This window comes from Fringilla coelebs (assembly GCF_963513975.1).
Source record: "Fringilla coelebs genome assembly, chromosome: 8".
In the NCBI taxonomy this organism is placed as follows: Eukaryota; Metazoa; Chordata; class Aves; order Passeriformes; family Fringillidae; genus Fringilla; species Fringilla coelebs.
Window position 1 is genome coordinate 4,579,044 of NC_140066.1, and position 23,793 is coordinate 4,602,836.

General features: G+C 48.2%; 1 protein-coding gene across 2 annotated transcripts; it reads right to left on the minus strand.

Annotated features, from left to right (window-relative positions):
• Positions 1-400: 400 nt before the first annotated feature.
• TUBGCP2 (tubulin gamma complex component 2) lies at positions 401-23,706 on the minus strand. Of its 2 annotated transcripts, XM_084210370.1 has the most exons (19): positions 23,674-23,706; positions 23,057-23,115; positions 21,822-21,994; positions 20,595-20,723; positions 20,134-20,313; positions 17,114-17,273; positions 16,539-16,746; positions 15,762-15,961; positions 15,115-15,304; positions 14,452-14,597; positions 13,682-13,862; positions 12,699-12,879; positions 12,361-12,533; positions 11,206-11,334; positions 10,637-10,757; positions 8,053-8,196; positions 5,991-6,119; positions 5,116-5,279; positions 401-633 (listed from the first exon to the last, which is right to left on the minus strand). In XM_084210370.1, the coding sequence occupies exons 3-19, from the start codon at positions 21,969-21,971 to the stop codon at positions 528-530; spliced, it is 2,691 nt and encodes an 896-aa protein (XP_084066496.1). In that variant the 5' UTR covers positions 21,972-21,994; positions 23,057-23,115; positions 23,674-23,706; the 3' UTR covers positions 401-527. The 2 variants fall into 2 exon arrangements, with proteins under 2 accessions (XP_084066496.1, XP_084066497.1); XM_084210371.1 differs by lacking the exon at positions 8,053-8,196.
• Positions 23,707-23,793: the final 87 nt, after the last annotated feature.

Genomic DNA, 23,793 nt, shown 5'->3' on the forward strand with positions numbered 1-23,793 from the left:
GGAAGGACAGGAGCACTCGGTCCTGTGCCCACAGCCCTCACACACATCCCCAGGTCCCCACTCCTCCCCCAAGGCCTCTGTGTTCCTGGCCTTGGTTACCCCATGCTCCTGGGAGACATTTCCTCCCTCTATGCTCCTGCTCTCAAACTGCCTCAGGCAATGTTTAGATTCCCTGGAACTCCTCTGCTGCGGGCTTGGGGTTGGAAAGAAACTTAAAGATCATCCCATCCCATGGGCAGGAACACCTTCCACTATCCCAGCTTGCTCCAAGCCCTGTCCAACCCAGCCTTGAACACTTCCAGGGATGCAGAACCCACAATAATTTGCACCCTCACTTCTGTTAACAGAAAAAACAACCCTGATTTTTTTTGTTGTTGTTGTCGTTACTTAATTTATTTTACAACACACAAACACATCATTGTACAACATAGTAAAAAAAAAAAAAAAAAAAAAAAAAAGCCAACAGAAGCCTAAAACATTCCAAACACGTCAGGAGGGTGAAGCTGCCCTGAGCTGTTGGCTGGGGCTCACTGGGCAGGCACAGCCAGGCGGGGCAGCAGCGGCGGCGCCTTCCGGCTGCGCTCGGCCGACATGTGCTCCAGGCGCTCCGTGTAGAACCCGTTGAAGTCCAACCTGAGGGACAGAGCACACCTGAGGCAGGGCAGGGGCCAGCAGGAACCTCCCCCAGGACACCCACAGGGTGCTGGTGATCACCAATTGTTGTCACCAATTGTTGTGGTGTTGTGGGTCCCCAGGATGAGGTGAGAGATGAGAATCTGACTCCGAGTTCCCAGAACGCTGATCTATTATTTATGGTATTCTATTATATTAAAATAAAATGATATACTAAAACTATACTAAAGAAAGAGAAAGGATCCAGACAGAAGGCTAGAAAAAAATGAATAATAAAAACTCATGACTGACCAGAGTCTGACACAGCTGGCTGTGATTGGTCATTAAGTTAAAACAATTCACATGGAACCAATGAAAGATGCTGTTGATAAGCAACCCCCAAACCACATCCCAAGCAATCAGATAATTATTGCTTAAATCTCTTTTCTGAAGCTTCTCAGCTTCTCAGGAGAAAAATCCTGGCAAAGGGATTTTCCATAAAATATCATGGTGACAACAGGGAGCCCTGGCCCTGCATGGGATGTGTGTGCTGTGCCACAGGTGTGGTGAGACCTGCTCCGTGCCATGCCTTGACAGGGAAATGCATCAGGAACCTGTCCCAAACACATTGGGAAGGACCAAATGCTCACAGCTCTTCTGCAGCCCACACAGAGGTGTCTCGTGTGGACAAGGGTTGCTCAGTGTCTGCACCCTCCCAGCTCTCCCCAGCACTGCTGCAAACCCAGAGTTCACCACTAACTCCCACACAGAATCCACCCAGCACCACGAAATGCTGAGGTTTCCATCCCCACCATCCCCTGGCTAACACCAGGATGCTTCCCACAGATCCACCAACACCAGAAGATGCTCAGCCACAAGTGACACTTGGAAAAGCCTCTCCAAAGCACTCAACACCAGGGATACCACCACAACCCCACCTCCCTGATATTCCAGAGCGATGCCATCCAGCCCCAAGCCTGCTGTGACCTTCCCCTGGCAGATCCCACAGCACCCACAGCCAGTGCAGCTCGTGCCCTCGTGTGCCCTGGATCTCTGAGCAGGCAGGCAGTGCAAGCCCATGAATCACACAAAAGTTACTCTCTCCCTTTCTCAAATTAGGCTGCTCCAGTACCAACTGAATGGGCACAATATTTGAGTTTCATGTTGCTTAACAACCTCACACAAATGGCAACAAATTGTTCCTTGACATTTTTTGGTGCCTGCAGAAAACAGAGCCTCGACAGATGGAATTTATCTGTTGCTCTCTCCTGGCTGAAAAGCTTTACATTGCTTTCGTCCTCGAAGGGTTGAACCAGGGAAACCTGACACTGAGGTGAGAGCACTGGGCAAGTTTTGCTTCAAACACAAGGCCAGACTTGCTGCTTTGAGGACCTGCTCCATTTCTAAAGCTGCTTCATTCTCAGCTCAGTGATCTGCAGATTTTGCTTGGCTTCTCTTTCAGCTGTTTTTAGATTCAAGCGATCCCTGATAACCATTTCTTCAGAATCTGTGTGGTACTTCCTCAGCATGTGCTTACGTGGCAGTTCCTTGCTCTGTGGTGGGGTTTGCACCACTTCACATCCTGGTGACCTACTCTGAGCTTCCTCCACACTGGTAGAGGAAGTGTGATAACCACACTGTGATAACCACACTGATGTACAAAGATTTCTAAGAATGAGGATTTAACCAATCCTGATGACAAAGCCCTCTCCACTGTAGTTCTCCTCCTTTTCACTCCTGGGAGGTGTTGGAGTGACTGGAGAGTTCCTGCAGCTGCCAGCCCTCTGCCAGCCCTCCCAAGGGAGCTGTGCCAGGGGGGTTCAGGTTGGATTTCAGGGAAAGGGCACAGCCCCGAGGCTGCCAGAGCTCCAGGAGGGTTTGGGCACGGCTCCCAGGGTGGGATTGTTGGGGCGTCTGTGCAGGGATCCTTGTTGGGTCCCTTCACCTCAGGAGATGTTCTGATTCTGGTCTATGACACACTGAGCAGGACTTGGGCACAGCAGAGATCTGTCACCTGTGAGCTCTGAAGGAAACCCTTTGCATCTCCATCTCCTGTTGTTGGATGCCACAAATAAAACGTCTCAGTTACTCAGTACCACAAAATGAATAAGTGTTAACCAGGAGCACATAAATGATGAGCAAGTACCAGAACTGTGAATTTTGTTATTTATCTGACATGTTGATGATCCCTGTTGGAAAGCAGTCCCATTAAAAGGTTATGAATTCGAAGAAAAGTGTGGTATGTCTTACAAACTCTTCCTTATAACTCTCTCAAATATGTTATTTCAGATGGCAACTGTCTCCACTCTCAGGTTCCTGTTGCCATAGAGCCCAGGCCTGGAGCCAACAATCCCTCCAACCTGAATGGGAGCTAAATGTCACCTCTGGGCATTCAGTGTGGGGCTCCCCCCCTTTAAACCAGACCTGAGCAGCCTATGGGATTGGAAAGGTCCCATGGGCTGCTCACAGCCAGGATTTCTGCTGAGGAACTGGGGACATCTGGGTTGACAGGAAAGGTCCAGCAGCTCCAATGCCTTGGTGAAGACTCAAGTGGTCCCAGAGAGTCCAGACTAGGGGGGGCTTGATAGTGATGACAGCCCTGGTGGCATAAGGACAGGGACATGGAAATAACAGGAGGGCAAAGCAGCCAGGCCCTGCTCTGAGTGCAGCTGGGTCACTGTCCAGAGCACAAGCCACGGACAGCAGCACTGCATCATCTGCACCATCACACTTCCCCTTTCCCCTGAAGCAGGAAGTGCTGGTTGCAAAACCCAAGCTCTCTGTGTTTGGGAGAAGCAGCTGCAGAGGTTTCACAGCTCAGGAGTCACCTGCTGGCCCCAGCTGCCCCCCCAGTGGGGGCTGTGACACTGATGGAGCAGCTCCTGGGCAGGACACACAGTCAGGCTGTGGGGTGCAGCACCAGCCTGTCCCACTGTCCTGGCACGTGTGTGACATTCCCACCATGACAGAGGAGGTAATTTGGTGTTCAGCACTGTGTTGGCCATGTCCCCTGCGCCCTGGGATCATGGAGTGAGCTGCCATCAAGATCTCCTGGATGGAGAGGTCATGAACTTGCACTGGAGATGGGGAAAATGTTAAAAAAAGGATAAAGGAGGAGAGCTGGAGCACTGAGGAGCAGTGAGTGCTCCTGCCTGGGTGACTCAGCTGCCTGTGGTCCCAATCCCTGAATCTAACCCGAGTCTGGATGCTCCTGTGACACCCAGCAGTGATGGCAGCCAGGCAACAGGGAGAGCTTAATCCTGCCAGCCTTTCCTACAGATGGATCCTGCCTGGAAGCTGCAACAGCCTGATGATGATGAACTGGGCTCTCCAGGAAAATGAAGGGTGACAGGAAATGTTGGGAAGCCACACCAGCCTCTCCCAAAAGGTCCTGAAAGGAACAACCACCACAGCCACACAGTTTTTTTGAGAAATTCCAAGATGAGGAGAAGACCTCTGACTCTGGTCACTTCAGAGATGGAACCAACCAGAGTTCCTAGGGCTGTGGAGAAGGGCTCCTCACCTACATTCCCATTTCATGGACTCAGCACCACCCACAGGGGCAGCTCTGGTGGCTGGGAGCTGCTCCCCTGACAGGGGATGGAAGCAGGAGAGCTCAGAACACCAAGCAGCCCTGGGGCACTGCCAGGGGCTGGGAAAACCTGGACAAGTGGCTGGACAAGAAGTTCCCAGAACAAAAGGACCACTGGAAGCACAGTCTCCTGTGGGAATACTTCACCTAACAAGTGTTTGCAAAGTACCAGGAATCCTGACAGCCCTGACAGATGCTGTCAGAAACAGCACCAGGAGGGGACAACAACCTCCTTAAAAAACATTAGTGAAACATTTCCTCTCTCTCTCCTTCAGCTGTAGCACATCTCAACAGAGCTGTGAGGGCTATCAGCCAGCCATAAAAGATACCCAGTGCAGATGGACAGGGAACAGAACTTCCAGGGGGGGTTTTTCTTGAAAAAGCAAAACCCAGCAGCAAAACTTCCATCTGCTTTCTCTCCCCTCCCATCCTGTGTACCTGACTTTTACGTATTTCTGAAGGAATTTTAATTTCCAAGAAGCTGCTTATTTAAATAAATGCAATATGGGAACTTAAAATAGACACTTTATGATCAAACCTTTAACGTGATTTTCTCATCTTGGAATGCTTACCCTGTATTTGGAAATTGGTTTATTCACTGTCTCCACAATCCTCAGGAAAACTAACACCACATGTACAATATTCATGGACAAATTTCACACAATTCAAAGGAATCTTTTGGGTTTTTTTCTACAGCCTTGGCTTGAAATGCAAAGCAGAATGGTCTGGATTGGAAGGGACCTCAAAGCCCATCTCATTCCAACCCCTTGCCATGAGCAGGGACACAATCCTCTAGCCCAGGTTGCTCAGAGCTCCTAAATAAACACACTTATCAGTTAAAATGAGCACTTCCTGAGCTGAACCTGGCAGCCAGGGGAGGAGAAGTCCCAGACAGAGAAGGCCTGGCTCACCTGTAGATGATGTTGAGCATGCTGTGCTCGCAGTCATTGGTGCTGTACACGCTCAGCTTGTCCAGCAGGTCCAGCAGATGTGTGGAGAAATTGCTGTCAAACTTGTTGATGGTGGCTTCAAAGCCAGATGTGAGGTGCAGGCTGTCAGCATGCTCTGCCAAAAGCTGCCAAGACAGAGGCAGAGAGGTTCCATGTTGTGTGTGCTGATCTGCACTTGCCAAGGGGCTGCAGTTATTCCCTCCATTCCCTAACCCACCCAAAAACCACTGCCACCAAACTTCACCCTGAAATAAACCTTTCCAAGTCCTTGGTAGCTAAAAGCCCTGCTGTGCCCAGCCTGGGAGAAGCCCAGAGCAGATCCCAGCTGAGTTCTCCACAGATACATGCTGCCATTGCTCATTTTCAAGCAGGAGGAAAAGCCAGGAGGCAGAAAATGTGTGTTGCCTAAGACAGGCTGTGATCTCTGGAGCTCTGTGACTGCAGTGGTGATGCAGTGTGTGCCAGAGGGGCTTCCAGAGGGACAGGAGGATCTGCTAGCCACAGAGCAAATCCCCTGTGCATCCAGAGAAATATGGACAAGAGAGATGCCCCAGGTATGAAAGCCAAGGACTGCAAAGAGCCCCACTCCCACTCTGGGAATGGTGAAGTACTGGCATTTCAGAAAGCCTGGATGTGGCTCTGCACAGCTGAAAACACAAGTGAAAAACTCAAAAACCAGTGCAGGGACTGCTGTGAGAGACAGGGTCTTCAAAGTAGACTTTGAGAACTCCAGCAGAGCTCCACACTGCCCACAGTTCCACAAAGGTTGTGTTTTTGGGGACAGAGGTGGTCAAGAAAGCAGGAAGGGCTACCTGCAAGTGGCCAGAGTGTCCCACCTTGTTGGTCAGCTTCTTCTTGGCAGCCTCCTCAGCACGCTCCTCCTCGGTGGGAGGGCCCAGCATGGTGCCATGCTCCAGGGTGAGCCTCTCCATCTCACTGTCCAGCTTCATGCTCTGGGTGAACCTCTGGCAAGGGGACAGCGTTGGGGACACAGTTACAGCCCCTTTCTTCCATTGTGGCACAGCACGAGGCTCAGCTGTGCCCACCACAACTCCCAGAGAGCTGACTCTGAGTCTGAACTCAGCAGGCTGGTCTGAGGTTGGAAATGGGGGTGTGGACTCTGTCACCATCTGTCAGAGGTGGGGCAGTTATCTTCTGTTCACTGGGCAGTTTTCTTTATCTCTCCCACAACCAATCCTCCCTCCAGGAGATCTCTGCTGTTCATGGCCATTAATTATTAATTATCTTCTGTCCATGGCCAGTGAGTGTCCCTGCAGGGCTGATCAAATTCCATCATCCCATGGGAAGATGCTGTGCCCAGGGGAGGAGCCAAGCATTCCTACCTGGATACAATCTGAGGGTTGGGACACCCCAGCAGCCTTTGCCCCCTGCATTCCCAGAGGAGCAGCTTTCTCCTGCCCTGCATTCCCAGAGGGAGAGCAGGCCCATCCCCAGCAGCCCTGGAGCTGCAGAGGAAAACTCCCCCTTGTGCAGGATCCTGCTGCAGCAGAGCCACAGCTGGCACTGCAGGAGGGCTGAGCCCCCGTGGGATGGGACTGGGACACCCCTGGGATGGGACTGTGCCACCACCCTGGGATGGGACTGTGCCACCCCTGGGATGGGACTGTGCCACCACCATGGGATGGGACTGTGCCACCCCCATGGGATGGGACTGGGACACCCCCTGGGATGGGACTGTGCCACCACCATGGGATGGGACTGTGCCACCACCATGGGATGGGACTGTGCCACCACCATGGGATGGGGCTGTGACACCACCTGGGATGGGACTGTGCCACCCCCTAGGATGGGACTGTGCCACCACCCTGGGATGGGACTGTGCCACCCTGGGATGGGACTGTGCCACCACCTGGGATGGGACTGTGCCACCAACCACCCTGGGATGGGACTGTGCCACCACCCTGGGATGGGGCTGTGCCACCCCCATGGGATGGGACTGTGCCACCACCCTGGGATGGGGCTGTGCCACCCCCATGGGATGGGACTGTGCCACCACCCTGGGATGGGACTGTGCCACCACCCTGGGATGGGACTGTGCCACCACCATGGGATGGGACTGTGCCACCCCCTGGGATGGGACTGTGCCACCCCCTGGGACTGTGCCACCACCATGGGATGGGACTGTGCCACCACCCTGGGATGGGACTGTGCCACCACCCTGGGATGGGACTGTGCCACCCCCTGGGATGGGACTGTGCCACCACCCTGGGATGGGACTGTGACACCACCATGGAATGGGACTGTGCCACCACCATGGGACTGTGCCACCACCATGGGATGGGACTGTGCCACCACCCTGGGATGGGACTGTGCCACCACCCTGACACACAGGGGGACAGGGCCTGCTCTGATTCTGGCAGTGTTGGGTTTTTTTTTTTTGTACGATTGCATTTGTATTTTTAATTTTCCTAGTAAAGAACTGTTATTCCTGTTCCCATATCTTTGCCTGGGAGCCCATTAATTTCAAAATTATAATAATTGGGAGGGAGGGGGTTTGCAGTTTCCATTTCAGGGGAGGCTCCTGCTTTCCTTAGCACACACCTGTCTTTCAGACCAAGACAATGCTGGTACAAAGATCTCCCTAAACCCACTGGAAATGGGTTTTAGAAAAGCTGTGGGCTCCCTGATGCTGGAATGCACCCCTCAGCTCACCCTCAAGAGAGATCTCTACAGAGCACTACAACTTACACCTCAAGAGAGGGAATTTGGTCCGTATGAACCTGATCTCAACATGGAAAAAGGAGGATTTTGTGGAGTTAGAAGCCACAGAAACCACTTGGGAGAGGTGTGAGCTGTCAGGCCCTAAAGACAGAGGGAACAGAGACAAGTCCACGTGGGGCTGGCAGAGGGACTGTGGCACGGGGAGGCTGTACACACCTGCATGCAGTTGGTGAACATGACACACACAGACATCAGCTTGGAGAAGATCTTGAGCAGCTCTGGGTTGGTGAGCATGCAGTCCTTCAGGCAGTTGTCCAGGAAGCTGGTGTGGTGGCTCAGGACATCATCAATGTTGGATGCCTGTGACAGGACAGCCCAACAGTGACAAACCAAACCAGGGCTGCTGTGCTGCTCTGCCCCAAAGCTGCAGCCCAGCACCCTGCCTCTGACAGGGATGTCTCAGAGTGAGGAACTCCTTGTGGAGCTCACAGAAACACCCAGAGATAGAGACTGCATCTGCATTGCTGCCTTCAACAGCCCCTCACAGGCTTCAAACCTTTGATGTGTCACATCACTGCCCACAAATCATGCTTGCTTTCATCACCCAAGCCCTCCCCTGGAAAGGATGGAGTTATCTGCTTTATGAACTTGCATTTTGATTGTTTTTAAATCTGCTTGTCATGGCCACTCCCACCTTCACAACCTCAGTAAAGTCAGTGAAAACAACAGGAAACAGAGAAAAAGAAATTGAAGAATCTTAAATGTCAATAAACTTATCATTAAAATATACAGGCTATTCAGAAATATGCTTTAAGAACCAGTAAGGAACTGAGACAAGCAGTGTTGGGAGGATTCTGTAATATTTTGTTCATCTCTGCTACTCCAACAGGCTGTTTCAGTCTTGAGTTTCAAATGATAGATTAAAACTCCCTCTCACTCTGCACAGTGCTGAAGCTCAGAACACAAATCAAGCTTAGGAAAGAACCACAGGACTAAAATTGCCTCCAGAAGGACCAGTGAGGAAACCCCTCCCACATTATGGGGATTTTGGAAGGAATTTTGAATGAGTTAGAGATGGGATTTCTGAGTTTTTAGATGCTGTGGTTTACTTCTCTTATTTTCTACATAGGTAGGAAGGGTGAATTTGGCTCACATCTTTATTGTATTGTTCAGAAGGTTACAAAATCCCTAGTTACAAGACCTTTAAGGATTTACTGACCAATAAAACACTGCTAACAAGGATATTTATGTTTTTGACCCAATCCTTAAATATTTAGTCTTATGGATTAATGCTACAGTGTAAGCTTTCTTAGCCAATCTTGATGCACAAACCTACAGGACTGCATTCTAAACTTCTTGTTTAGCCTTGTAACTACTTTTATTTTTTCTTTTTTTTTAAACTCAAAAACTCTAAACTTTCCTCTTCTTAGTTTAACGTGTCTCTGCTTTACACTATAAATCCACATTCTCACTTCCAGCACCTAAGTCTGGAAGTTTTTTCCAAGATTTCAGATCAAATCCTGTGTTTAATTCTAAGCTTTGGCTTCCAGGCCCAAAGTTTTGAGATTTCCCTGCATTTTGGATTCCAACACCACATCTCTTTAATCCCCACTGCAGAACAGGCATAAATGCAGCTTTCTAATGCAATGAAGATGATGATGAAGTTGTGTTGATGAAGACAGTGATGTTGTGAAGATAAAGATCCCAGCTACAATTTTAGGAAGAGAGCACCTTATCTTCAAGTGAAAATGCACAAGAGAGAAGTGTGACAAATAAAATGCACCATGAGGCACTACATGAGACCAGTGAGGATCATCCTTTTCCCCCCTAAAGTACAAATTAAAAGGAGAAAACAGGGACAGGATAACTTCAACAACAGCTTCCATGCAAGTAAAGTAAACTGAGTGATATATTTTGCAAACCTAAACTTGCAACAAAATCAAGAAATAAGTACAATTCCCAGATTATCCAGGAGCTTGACATATGAACCCTTCTCATTCAGAAGTTCTTGCCAAGAATGTGCAGAGACACACACAATCCTAGATCTGCCCCCTCCTGTGAATTCTCCAGGAAAAAAAAACATGACAGGGCATCAAAATGTTGGCTAGCTGACCCCAAAAAACTCCTCAGGGCACAGAAAGAGCTAAGGCAGCATCAGATGATGCTGAAGATCCACCAGGGCTGTCAGAGAGCTGCCAAGAGAGCTGACTGCAGGGGTGTTGGGTGGTTTGGTACCTCAGAGGAGTGTTTTGTGTTTTTCAGGGTGTAAGAGGAAAAAGATGCACAACCCAGAGGAGTCGGATCACAGGGTGACTACCAATAATAATAATAAAAATAGTAGTAATAATAATAATAATAATAATAATAATAATAATAATGGCCTTTTTTAAACCAAACATTCCCTGCATGCCAGTCCTTGGCAGTTTAATGGAAAGGAAAGCACAGGCTCTACTAGGAGCACTGTAACTCAGTCAAGGAATGGAGATGCCTGGACCAGTTTATGATCTTTGCTCTCTGCATCCACCTTCCTTTTGCACAGCTCTCTTTCTCCTGTGTGTGGGAAGGTTGAGCAGAACCTGCCTTTACATAACAGGGAGCAGAGTGAGACAGGGGGATGCAGCACAGGAAAGGGATGTATGACTAATCAAGCAGAAAGGTGGTGCAGAACAGCAGCACTCTGCAACGTGGCAGGAACAGCAGCTCCCAGATATTTTAATGCCTCCAATGAAATCAACAGACAGCTGCAGCTACTGAAATTAGGCCTTCCATTTGTTAAGACTTCCATTCCAACTTCACTCACCAGCTTCAGGTTCTTCTCCAGAATGTGCCATGTTGGCTCCATCACTTCAAACATCATGTAATACTGGATATTCTGCACAAAATTCAGCATCCGCTGCCGCAGTGTGAAAGCACCAGCAAACCTAGGGGAGAAATCACACCCACACAGCTCAGAGCTAGCAAATGCCACGCACAACTAGCACCAGGCTCGCACAGCCAAGCACTGAGCTAAATATTTCTGTCCTAGCAAATGCCTTGCTGCAGTGGGAGAGGGATTATAAAGCCACTGCAAATCATCTCTGATTATTTTCCACGGCTTTCCATCAATTGGTAGAGTTAGAGTTTTGAACCTGTCCTAGGTTTTAAATATTTGCTGATAAAAAACTAAAATTTTGATATGAAATATTAAAGCAACTTTACAAACAACTATTGAGTGAAACCTAAAATGTTACAAATTGATGTCTCTGAGCCTGCAAGACATTTGTAAGGATCTTTTTCACCTCAGTATTGTCTGAGCTATATCATGAGGTATCTAATTAGCAAGAAGTAGACCCAAAACTGAAAAAAAAACAACAACAAAAAAAGCAGTACCACTTAGCTGAATGCAGGGAGAATTGCTTGGCTGTCTTATTGCTGATCCAAACATTGCACAGCTGCCTTTCCACGTGCTTGCAGTAGAACATGTGTCTGAAAAGCATCTGGTACCTTGTCAGTGCTTTCCTGGAAAGAAAGGAGAAGCCCATGCAGATGAAGGCCTGCTCTGATTGACAGACCAAGCTGTGAAGGCTGAGGCTGCTCAGAGGTAAAGAGACTTTACACAATATGTTCCCCACGCCTTCAGACACGCACAGATCTGCACTGAACCAAAGCAAGAGAGCCACATTTGCAACCACCCCAAAGAATTCCTCTCCAAGGAGACCCTCCTCCATATTTCCTGCCAGTGGGTACATCATCACCCTCCTTAATTCCCTCGAGCTCCAGGCAGGGGTCACTCACAGGGGCTGGGAGGGAAGGTTCAGACACTGTGTTCTTATACCCACCATACTAAGGCTGAGATGGTCACCCAAGAATTCGCCAGGATTCTAGAATTCACCCAAGATTTTCCAAAAAAAAGGGGAGGAAAAGCTGTAACCAAGCTCCAGGCAGCATTACCCCACCAGCAATGCACTGTCACAAGCAGATGGGGCTGCTTATTTATAGCTCTGGGACTGGATTCAGGTCTGTGCTCAGACACTTGGGCGTAGGTGTCTGCAGAGCTCCAGTCGATACAGTTCAGGAAACCTTACCAAATCCTATTTTCACTTCCATAGCTACCACCAGAGCTAACACACTCTGTTGGGAAGGAAGAGACAAGATTCCAAAAGCGTCGCGTCGTTGGGAAAGTCTCACCGGTTCAATGGGATTTTTAGAGGGGAAATGAAGGGAGGAGTTAATTGCTGGCATTCAGCAATTTGAAATCTGCCACTCTGCTCACTCAGTGCAGCTTGTCCCATTTGCTTGTGCTCACAGGAGTGTTTCTCCAGGGAAACAAGAAGCAAATTCCTGCAGAAAAATGCCCTTAAAACTCACTTAAATGTAAAATAGCCTGTTAGAGTAGCAACAGCCTGAATTCTTGGAGTCTGCAACCAGAGATACCAGAAAATGTGTTTTCTTCTGCTCTCCAGCTTTGAGGAATGTTTGATTCTTGCATGGAAAGCCTCTTGTGAGAGTACAGCCTCTTTTTCCCTCGTTGGATTGATGCCTTACCTGTTGATGATGAGGGACAGAGGCCACTTCACAATGTAGTCAAAGGAAAAGGCCTCCAGGCCACTGAGGGTGAGCTCTGTGGGCTCTGCACTGATGATGGCCTTCTCCTGCTTCGTTTCTATGGCCAACACCCTCAGGAGCTGTGTGATGAGGTCATGGGGCATCAAGTCAATCTGCAAGGGAGGAGCAGGGAAAAAATGAAGCCACAGGACACCCACAGCTGCTGTGGAACAGCAACAAGGTGCCCATGGTCAGGGTCAGCAGGTTCTCACAGGCACACAGACTTCCCAGGCCTCCTGCTCAAAGTCAATTTATCTTCTGCTTCCACCCATTCTCACCTTTAAATCATCCTTGAAGGGGTCAGTGTTGGCTGTGCTCATTCTCAGGGCTAATTCCAGCAGAGCCTCCAGCCTCGTCGTTATGATGTCATCAACAGGCTTCTTCAGCTCCTCCTCTGTCAGATCCATGAAGTGAACAAAAAAGTCCCCTTGATCCATCAGGAAATAGTGTTTGATAGATCTGCTCAAGAAAATGAAGGGACAATTGATGGCTTTTCTTAAAGCCCAGGTTAATCCAGATCAAACCTAAAGGAACAAATGCAATCAACTCAACGAGCCTGTGGGGTTTGATCACAAAATGTTTCTCTTTCTGGTGAGCACACAGCCATAAATAACCAGTTTGGAGACTAGTCTTTTATGGATGTCTCCTCCTCCCTACCTCCTCAGTCAGGACACTTCTGTGCAGTCAGATCAGGGCTGCTGCTGTTCTTTTTTTGTCTAGAAAAATTTAAAAAACCCCAAAACTCCTAGGTGTGCTGGGTGCAGGCTCCTATGCTGTCCTGAACAACTCTCAGATCTGCTCTGCCAGTTCTGAGCAGAATCCTGCACTCCTCTCAACAAATATCTGTGTTAATTTTTAAAAAATCCAGCAGCCAAGGGCTTGGCCAGAGATCATGATAACTGCACTCATGATAACTGCAGGCTTTGGAGCAAAAATAGGAGCACAGCCATAACACAGTGTGGCTCCAGACTCCTGATCTGGGCTAGACAAAGCCCTGACCTAGTTTTGGCAACAGCCCTCTAAGGAAGTTGGACCAGAGACCCCCCCAACATCCTTCCCAAACAACATTTCTGTCATTTTAGACTTTTTTTTTTTTCTCTTCAGGGAAAAAACCCAACTCTTATTTTTTAGGTCAACCTTTCTAAATGGAAATAGAGAGAACACCTTAGTAATATCCCAAGAGAACAGAGCTAACTTCAAAAATTTATGTCCCTTAGCAGAACCAATCTATTTATCATGCATTTAATAAAATAAATCCAACCTTAGGTGAGCCACCAGCTCTTTCTCCTCCATCAGGAAGTCCAGAAGAACTTTGCTGGCATAGTTATATGCTTTTTCTATTTGTTCCACATAGGCTCTCTCCTTTAAAGTGTAGATGACCTCTTTGGCCACAGGGCAGGTGACATCTCGCCCACACTCCCTCACAACATTTAAATATTTCCCTGAAATGAAAAGTAAAGAATATCCCATATTCATACCTGCTGTACAGCCAACAGGGAAACTTCCACATCATCCCCTTCAAGAGGAAGATGTGCAGAGAAATGTTTATACTGTGTTGTGCTCAAAGTTGGAAAGGGTTTAGCCACCTTTCAAAAGATGATACAGAATTTTAAAACACGCACTTGGTATCACATTTAAGGAGATTTAGAAATGGTTTGGTTTCCCAGTGGTGACAAAACATCTCTGCAGATGGCCTGAAACTCTTTTTTTGAAGTCACTTTTGGAGGGCTTTGTACAAGGATAAGAGGCTGAATGCTTAAATTAACACTCAGATAGTCAAACCTCAGCTGCCCAGCTCCATCCAGCTAGAAATCCTGCTCAGAAAGCAGCAGTGAGACAGACAGCTCCCCTTGCTGCTGGGCTCCTGTGTTGTTTCACTTACAGGATTTGGGGTTCTTTTTAAATCTGACTCTTCTACTGCTCTCAATTCAGCTGGACAACCCGATAAAGTGGCAAGGTATGGTGATATTTCCCTTCTCCTCACACAAGACCAGCTTGTCTCAAGGTTCCTGTCACAGCAGAAGCACCTACCTGTGCTTAGGATTTTGTCAGCCATTTTCTGCAAGAAGGAGGGGATCTGCTGCTGAACAACAGTGTATCTCTGATCCCAGTACTTGTCATTATAGTCCTCCTGAATCTTCTCCTTCTGCAGCTCGTGCTCCTCCACCATGAACTCACTGAACAGTTAAAGCAGATGTTTAGGGGCAGGAAGTGGCACAAGGAGGATTACTGTTTTTGACCTGCAAACTGGTAATGTGATCTATCAGAAATAAGGTCTCGTGAGGACACATTCAATCAAGAACTGAAATTTGTTTGTGAAGCAAGAGGAAAAGCACTATGCAGTGTCTCTGATGATCTGCAATGAGAAACAGAATTTTACAGGGTTCATAAACCAAGGCTAAACATTATCTGTTTGTCAGTGCACGGGTGAGGAAACTGGCCTTTGTCACAAGTAGAAAGGCATTAATTTCAGATATTTTACCTTCAGCTTTGCCCCCACCTTAGGATTCTAAAAATGTGGGAAATAGAAACGCTGCATAAACTATCAAATACAGCAAAATGCTTCAAGTGACTCTACAAAAGCAAAAGAAGTTCCAAGAGGGTTGTTTCAGGCCCCCAGGTGACACAGACTTGACAAAGCAGATCAGTATTTCTGAAGTTTTGCATTTCATTTCATTTTTTACTGCTCTTTACCTGTATGGATCATTAATGATGCCTCTATATATCCACTTTTCCAGGATTTCAAAGTAAGGCACGCTGGCTGCCTTGGTTAAATACAGGCACAGCTCCTGGGCCTGGCTGTCCCCTGTGTAATTGAAAGTCTTGTCATGGAGCAAGCTCAGGGTTGATCCTCCCATACACTCACCCTTATCCACAGAAGTAGCTGGAATTAAAGTAAAAAAACAAACAAAACAACAATGTAAGACACTTACATCCTGAAACAAAACCCAAAATGGTCCCTAGATTGGACATGGTCCCCTGAGCTGCCTGTGTAGCTGTAAGCAAGGGGCTGGACTGGGAACTTCCAGGGATTGTAACCACACAGAGCTGGAGAGGAGTCTGGAAAGGAGCCGAGGAGAGGCAGCACTGGTGGACACAGCTGATGGCAAGAGCAAGAGCTGTGTAGGCAAAAGGCACTGAGGTGCCTCCTGACAGCTCCAAAGGCACATTCAGCCCTAGACCCTGAGTGCTCTTCTCCAGAAGAAGTGCAGTGCCCTCACATGTACAATTCCCCTGGGCTTTCTTCTTTAATAAAGCAGGAAATAAATATGGGACATGCCCTGCCTGCTTGGCTACCCTGCAGCTCTCACAACCTGTAAGGATTGTATTTGGAAATTTACCCAGTGAAGCCAGAATCTCCAGGGTCCTCATTGTGGGCTGGATGTAAAACCACAGCTTCTGCAGTGACAGAAGGCCCTGCCTCTGAAGATGCTCCAGCTGGGTAATTAATATCATGTATTCCTTGATTAGAGTCCTCATGGCTGCAGCCAGAGCGTGATTTACCTGTCCATACTCAAAGGAGGACTTCTCCTCTATAAACCTATAAAAAGCAAAATGAAACTCTGTCAGCAATGCAATTTGTGTGATTTTCAGGAAGTTCTGCCTTCAGGACACTGTGCAGGCACACCAGTAGATCCCATGCTGGGAAGCACACCAGACCCTGTCCCTTATTTCCCATCCCACACTTCCTAGAAGGGAAAGCTGTGGGAAGATGTTTCCTCTCCAGCCACAAGGGAACTAGAACCATTTGTAAAAACACTGAGTAGAAAGTGGAACCAGCACACAAAGGTTCTCTCAGTCCTGGATGCCCAGAGGGGAGCAAAAAGCAGGAAATATGGAGAATGTCATAGCAGAGTGTGAGGAGAAGATAGATATATCCTAATTACATTTTACCTGAAGTTACCAAAGCCAAGACTGGAAAGAACAAAGCTGTGTGAATGAAAAAGTGAACTGGCAACACAGAGGAAAAAACCATCAAAGCTAAAACTGATCCAAATAGATTGTCACTCAATTTATACCCCATAGTTTAAACTAGGCATGGAAGTTAACACCTGCACAATGGGAGACTCTCTGCTCTCACAGGAGAGCCTCCCCCCTGACAAAAACCAGCTCAGTACCTGGTGACAGCAGAGTAACTGGCTGCCACAGGAAGAATCCTGGTCACCAACTCCTTGATGGACAAGTCCAGGTTTGGATCAAGTGAGAAGGCTCTGTTCTGCCTGCCCACCAGGGCCTGTGCTGTGATGTACCTTCCATCCACACCAATCAGCACGTACAGCAAGTCCTCCACAATCATGGATTCCTGGGAGGCCAGTGGCAAAGTGCCTGTTCCCAAAGAGGAGACAGAAAAAGGACAAAAAAAGGACACAATGTGCCATCACCACTTGTTTCAGCCTTGTACTTTGCTTTCCTGGAGAACAGAATCCTTTGCTCATTCCTACCCAAATCCAGCAGGCAGAAGAGAACATCAGCCACAGCTCCTGCTGCTGATCCTCCCACACAAAAAGGCCCAGTTACTTCCAACACCAACAACTTCCCCAACCTCCTTCCCACCAAAATATTCAAATACCCAGAAAACAGCCCAAAGAAAAAAGAAATGCCAAGCTTTTTTTGAGTGTGATCATCTGAACAGCATTTCTGAATGAGAACAAAACACTACAAATTCCTGCAATTTTCCCTGTGTTTCACATACCTATTGGTACTGTTGTGTCAGTGCTTAGACTGGTGCCAATTAAGAAATCCCCAATAAGTGCAGGTCTCTCATACACCCAGGATGGAAATACTGGAATGGGCTGACCAGAATTCTTCTTGTTCTGCTTATCCCTGAGGATTTTTCGGGTAAGCTCAAGAGGCTGTTGGAGAAAGAGAGAGAGGGAAAGAAAGGAAAAAAGTAAGAGACTTTCAGAAGTCCAAGAAATGTTTAATTTCAAGGAGAAATTGACTGCAAACCAATCGATGGGCTTGAGAACAGAAAGCAGAGTAGCTGGTATTTCAGCAGCATGGTGTAGGGTTTAATTTCCTAGTGCCACCCAGTCTATTTGCCCCACTGCTGCAAAAAAAGCATATTTTTTTATAGATTTGATCTTTTTTATGTGGGGGTACATCAAATAATGCCTTTCTGCATCTGTCTCCACTGGCTGGGGTGCTGGGGCACATTCAGGGAAGCAGAATGGGGACATGCACAACCAGCAGGCAGTGGTTGCTGGTTTGGAGAGAGCACCACATGAAAGCAACAAACTCCTTCCATAAGCACCAGCATCCTATTCCAGGGGCACTGAACACCTCTGAACTCAGTGCCAAATGCAACCCAGACAAATCCACCCACAGAGAGCTGGAAAATGATGGAGTTTTTTGCTCTGAGTGGGAGTTGGTGAAGGAAATGAGCTCTTGAAGACTGAAAGACTCTCCACCCCCAGCTCTGACACTAAAATAAATGGAGTGCAAGATCAATCATCAGCTGGGGAAGCTTGTGAGATGCACAACCTACGTGAACATTTGGAGCCCCAAGTGCACAAACCCAGGGCCGGTGAAGGCCATTTCTGAAACTCCACAGATGTGTGTGTGTGTGTGGAAAGGGATATGCACAGGATCATTTTACTTTCTTATTTACATCATGTGTGGGTGATCTGCTGAAAGAAAGGACCTTGATTTCCTCTGCTCCCCTACCAGAACTGGGACTTTCATGTGGAGAAATAGGAAGCATCAAGCAAGCTGCCAGCAATGCAAAGGATGGCTAAACCCCACATGAAACTGCAAACCTCAGTTGGTTGTATGAACATGTTCTACTTGGGAGAAGGGCAGCCACCAGTAAAAATTTCTTCACTCACAGAGTGGTTAATCATTGGAACAAGCTCCCCAGGGAAATGGTGGTGTCACCACCTCTGGAAGTGTTCAAAACATGAGCAGAAATGGCAGTTGGGAACATGGTTTAGTGGGCATGGTGATATTCAATCCAGGGTTGGACTTGATGACTCTGATTTTATGCTGTAACAAAAGGCACTATATTTATTCTAAATGTTTATTCTATAACAAGGGCACTTCTCTGCAGTTCAACCAGCTCTAGTGCGACTTTGTTAACTGGCAGAGGTCAAAAAAAGCAACATTTTGGCTATAAAGGACACATCCACCTAAAAGGGAACACTTAGCTTTGCCCACCCCCATGAATCCTGGACCAAAACTGGTCCAAGCAGTAACTCCAATCCCTGCTTGATCCCTCTGTCAGTGCCAAGCAATCCCAGGGCAGATGGCACAGCACTTGTGGCACTGGTGACAAAGCACATGCCTCAGGGGCGTGAATCACCTTCTCTCTGCAACTTGAAATTTAGGTCACTGTCACTACAGGCTTCAACAACAGCCTGGAGAAAACTCCCAGGGCTGAGAACACAGCCCTCAGGTGGCACCCCAACACCCCTGGCACAGGGTGCCAGCTTGCCACTGTCATGCTTAGGAACCTGCAGCTGACATCTTGAGCAATATCCACGGAGAGGGACGAAGGGCTCATCTCTGAGCTCCAAAAACACCTCCAGCTCCATCTGTGACCCTCACAGACAGAACATCTGTGTCACAGGCTGAGCAGACCCAACACTTCCAAGGAATGTCCTCCTGTCCCAGCCCTTACTGACTCAACAGCCCGAGCACCAGCCCATCAGGGCCTTTTAACACAGTTGCAGCTCTTTAAGTCTGAAGAGACTGCAAATGGAGCAGCAGGGAAGCACAGATCTTGGCTTGTGATGGCATTTCAATCCCTCTGGCTGTGAACTGCACATCCCAGGGAACGGCACTTCCAGGTCTTTCCTCTTTTAGCAAGTTCACACATAAATCTTGGTAAGAAGATCAGTTATCTCACTGGAAATTCATCTTCCCTTCATGATCTAAATCACCCACTTGACTCAGATTGTCTGTGAAGGATCTGGATGAGTCAGGCCAGTGCTGTGCAGTACTTCAGTGGCTGTGGGACAGGGCTGGTTCCACCACTGCACCACCCTTTGTTTAGGATTTGAGTTCTCCTCCACCATCACATTCATGTAGAGTCCTTCAAGCCCAGACACCCAAAGCATGGGACATGGGAGGTCCATCCCTCTTGTGAGTGATCTGAGGCTTGTCCCCAGTTAGATTTTGCTGACCAAACATGAGAAGGCACTGTGGACCTCTGAGCATCTTTTCCTCTTTCCCCTCTGTCCAAAGAACTCTCCATACACTTCTGCCCCTCTGCCTTCTGCAGCTAAAATATCCTTATCTTGACCCATCAGTTTTTCACCATATTTTTTCTCTCTCTGTCCTGTTTGGCAGGTCACAGTGCAGTTTTTTGAACAAATAATGACAGGAAACAGAATTTGGGTTTTAAGTAATAAACAGCCCTTTTGTACTCTGACTTCACAACCTACTGCTGCTAATGAAATGTTTAACTGCTTGCTAAGCCTGGTTTTCCTCTTCCTTTCTGTCTTTTCCATGATGCCAGGTTGCTCCAAGCCCTGGCCTTGGACGCTTCCAGGGATGGAACACCCACAGCTGCTCTGGGCAGGCCGTGCCAGGTTCCTCACAGGGAAGAATTTAACTGTGAATTTTATCTTAGATAACCTCAAAGAATGTAACCTTAACTGTCTGAAACAGGAAAAGGCCACATTTACAAGGGACAGCACCAAGATTGAATACTGTCTGCCTAACAGAAGGGAAGATTTTGTGCCCAGAGCTTGGGAAGGAAGGGCTTTGTACCTGCTGTGCACTGGAGTTGGCTGTAACACTGCCCAGCTGCTTGCGCAGCTCCTCCAGCTCCTGCAGAGACATCTTGGAAGTGGAGGAGGGGATGGAAAAATTCGTGCTGCTGCTGCTGGTGGCTGCATTTGCTGCGAGTTCTGCCCTTTCTTTTGCATTTTGTTGCAGGTAGTGAAGTGTCTGTACATAGACAAAAAAAGAAAAGGTTTTGTGAATGCTGGGCAGCACAATCTAAAGCAAGAAACACATGACCATGTACTGAATCTAACTACAGATTTCTCTGTCCCAGTTTTCCATGTCTTGGTGAATTATATCAAGAGGAGCATAACCCTCAGTAGTGCTTTAATAACTCAGTGAAAGCTAGAACTGCTCATTTGTTGATTTCTACCATCAGCTGTGCCTGAAATCAAGCATTGCATTGTGGCTATTCCTCAACATCCAGTTCTAAAGGAGGAACCAACCTCTTTGTCTTCGGTAAGTTTGGACAGCAGATAAACTAAAGAATCCAGATGTCTTGTGTTCTTAGACTTCAGCTCATCATACTTCTTTAAAAAATCTTCAGGAGTTCGAGAAAACTCTGCTATTTTCACCTGTAAAACACCACATTATATTAAATGGAGTTACAATTAAAATGAAACTCAATTAGAGCAATCATGCAGCTCAGGCTACAAAGATGCCAAGTTTCAGACACAGCTGGAGACTTCCTAGCACTTAGACCTTGACTGGTGGATTGCTTTTAAAAAATGAAAACAGTCTTATAGCCACAAAAGCTATATGAGTTATACAGCTATAAAAGTATATGAGTCTGGCCATGAGTGCCATACTCTAATATTATGTTCCACATTCAGAAGAAAAAGTCAGGTGTTAGTCATATAACTGCATTTCATACAAGTTTCATTTCATCATGTGTAGTAGAAGAGCAACCCCAATGTAGGGAATAACGTGCTCTGACTCCCATGATTTCAGAATGCTGAACAATTGCTTTATTAAGCTGTACTATATTACATTAATACCATACTAAATGACATACTTAAGAGATACTATACTAAAAGAGATACTAAAGAAAAACCTGTGACTGTCTGAGACAGTCAGGACACAGCTTTGACCCAACTGGCCAAGGAATCAAAACAACCTTCACTGTGTCTAATTAACAAACCACTCTGAGTAAACAATCTCCATAACACCTTCCACATGTGCAACAACAGGAGCAGTGACTAGAAATAAGAATTGTTTTCTCTTCTTCTCTGAACTTCTCACTGCCTTCCCCGGGAGAAATTCTGGGAGAGAGAATTATGTCTCTCTCTCTGTTCAGAGAATGTGAATACCACAATCATGGAATCAAGGAAAGGTTGGGGTGGGAAGGGAACTTCAAGGTGATCTTGTTCCAGGGGCAGGGACACCATCCCAGGTGGCTCCAAGCCCCGTCCAACCTGACCATGGACACTTCCAAGGATCCAGGGGCAGCCACAGCTTCTCAGGGAACAACTCCCTCACAACATCCCACAAAACAACCTCCTCCTTTGAACTTGTCCACACCCCAGTCCTAACACTCTTCCTCTCCCTCAAACATTCCACCTTTTCAAGCCCAGAACCGCCACCCCGGCTCCGACCAGCCTCTCTTTTTCCCGTTTTCCCTGGATGGACAGCAAGAGGAGGAGCTGTTATTCCCAGCAGAAGCTCGGCAGGACCTTGGCACTGTGGGCAGAGACGTTGGTGGTGACGTAGGGCGTGCGGTTCTTCTGCAGCAGCTCGATGTAGACCTCGGCGCCCTCGCCGCCGTGCACCCGCAGCAGGCTCAGCAGCTCGTTCACGTCGTGGTGGATGCGGAACTCGCTCATGCTCCCGGCTCCTGACACCAGCCCTGGGGACACGGGATCCAGGGGTCATCCCACTGCCTCCAGGGAAAACAGCTCCGCCACGGAGATGCCTCTGGAATGTGGAGATGTTTGGCTGGGGCAAAGGAGGAGGAAGCAAACCAGGCAGGGATGCTCCTTGTGTGGTCTGGGTTGGAAGGGACTCAAAGCCCGTCTCGTTCTGGTGCCTCGGGTTTGAGATTTTGTATTTTTCAGATGCTGTGCTGCTTTAGTGTGCAGTTCTGAGCTTCATCCAAGGGGATGGTGAGCTCTCTGCACAGAGTAGCTAAATAAAACAATTCCTCCTCTAGCTGGGGATCAAGGACAACCACCCAAATCTCAGCCCAAGAGCACAAACTTGGACTGAAAAGAGAAAAACAAGCAGGATGGGACTTCATAACCTAAAGCTGTAATTGGACAATGAACTGCAAGATGCAAATGGAGCAGAACTAATCAAAGTGACAGACCCCTTGACTGGGTGTGCATTTTGTGCCCATTTTGGTTCATCCTGGGTGCAGCTGGGCTCTTGTGCTGCCCAAGGTGGATCCATGGAGGAGATCCTTTGAATAAATCCCTGCTTTATTCTTTAGCTCTGTCTGGCCTCTGCTCTAGGGCAGCCTTCTCAAGGCATCTGTTCCACCCCCTGCCATGGGCAGGGACACTTTCCACTGTCCCAGGCTGCTCCAAGCCCCATCCAACCCAGCCTTGGACACTGCCAGGGATCCAGGGGCAGCCACAGCTGCTCTGGGCCAGGAAGTCTAAGCCTGGGGGAGAATTTTAACTTGGGGATGGCCAGCAGAGGGTTTTTTTCACTCAGAAGGAATGCTGGAAGCACTGCTTGGTGTCCTGACAGGCTGACCCTGCTGCTGCTTCTGAAATCACCACAAAGCAGCTTTGCCCAACTTTAGGCATCTTCCTATTCCACTGCCCACTTTACTAACTTCACTCAAACGCTGCAGAGTACTTGAATAATAACTTTAATACTGACACAGAACCCTGAGATGAGCTCAGCAGGTCAGAGCCTGGTGCTAAAAACAGCCAGGTTGTGGGGTCAGTCCTGGGCCACTCACTTAAGAGCTGGACTTGATGATCCTTGTGGGTCCCTTCCGACTCAGAACATCCTGAGATTCTGTAAATCAGAAGTAAGACCTTGAGTCAGGAATGATGGAAATAAATAAGGAGCTTCATGTGACACCCTGCTCAGACGGCATCAAGCAGATACAATCCAGATCCACGTATCAAGCACAAGAACACGCTTCTGTCTTGCCAAGATCATAGAATCACTTAGACTGGAAGGGATCCCTGCAAGCCTTGGTCCAACTCTCCGCTCAAAACTGACTCAAATTAGAACAGTCTGGCGCAGCTTAAGCTTAAATCTCTTTAAAGGCCCAGCTTCCCCACCACCTGGGGCCGTGACCCTGCAGGGATTTCCGGATGAAGTGCCGGTGGGATGGGGCTGCAGGGAACGAGGAGGAGTTGCGGGAGCTGGGCCGGCCCGGCTGGACACGAGCAGGGCCTGAGGAGGCACCGCACCCGGAACAGCCAGAGGGGGGATCGCCATCGCCGCGATGACCCGACGGGCCCGGGCAGCACCTCATCCGCGTCCCGTCCCACCCTCCATACCCTATCCTACTCTATCTATTAATTTAATTTAATTTCATTTAATTGAATTTCATAGCATCCCTACCTGCCCGCCCGGAAGTGCCGCCGCTGGCGCCGGGAAGCGCGTCCCGCGCATGCGCAGTGGGCGGCGCGGTAACCTTGGCAGCGCGCCCCCGCGCATGCGCACTGCGCCCCCTTCCCGCCC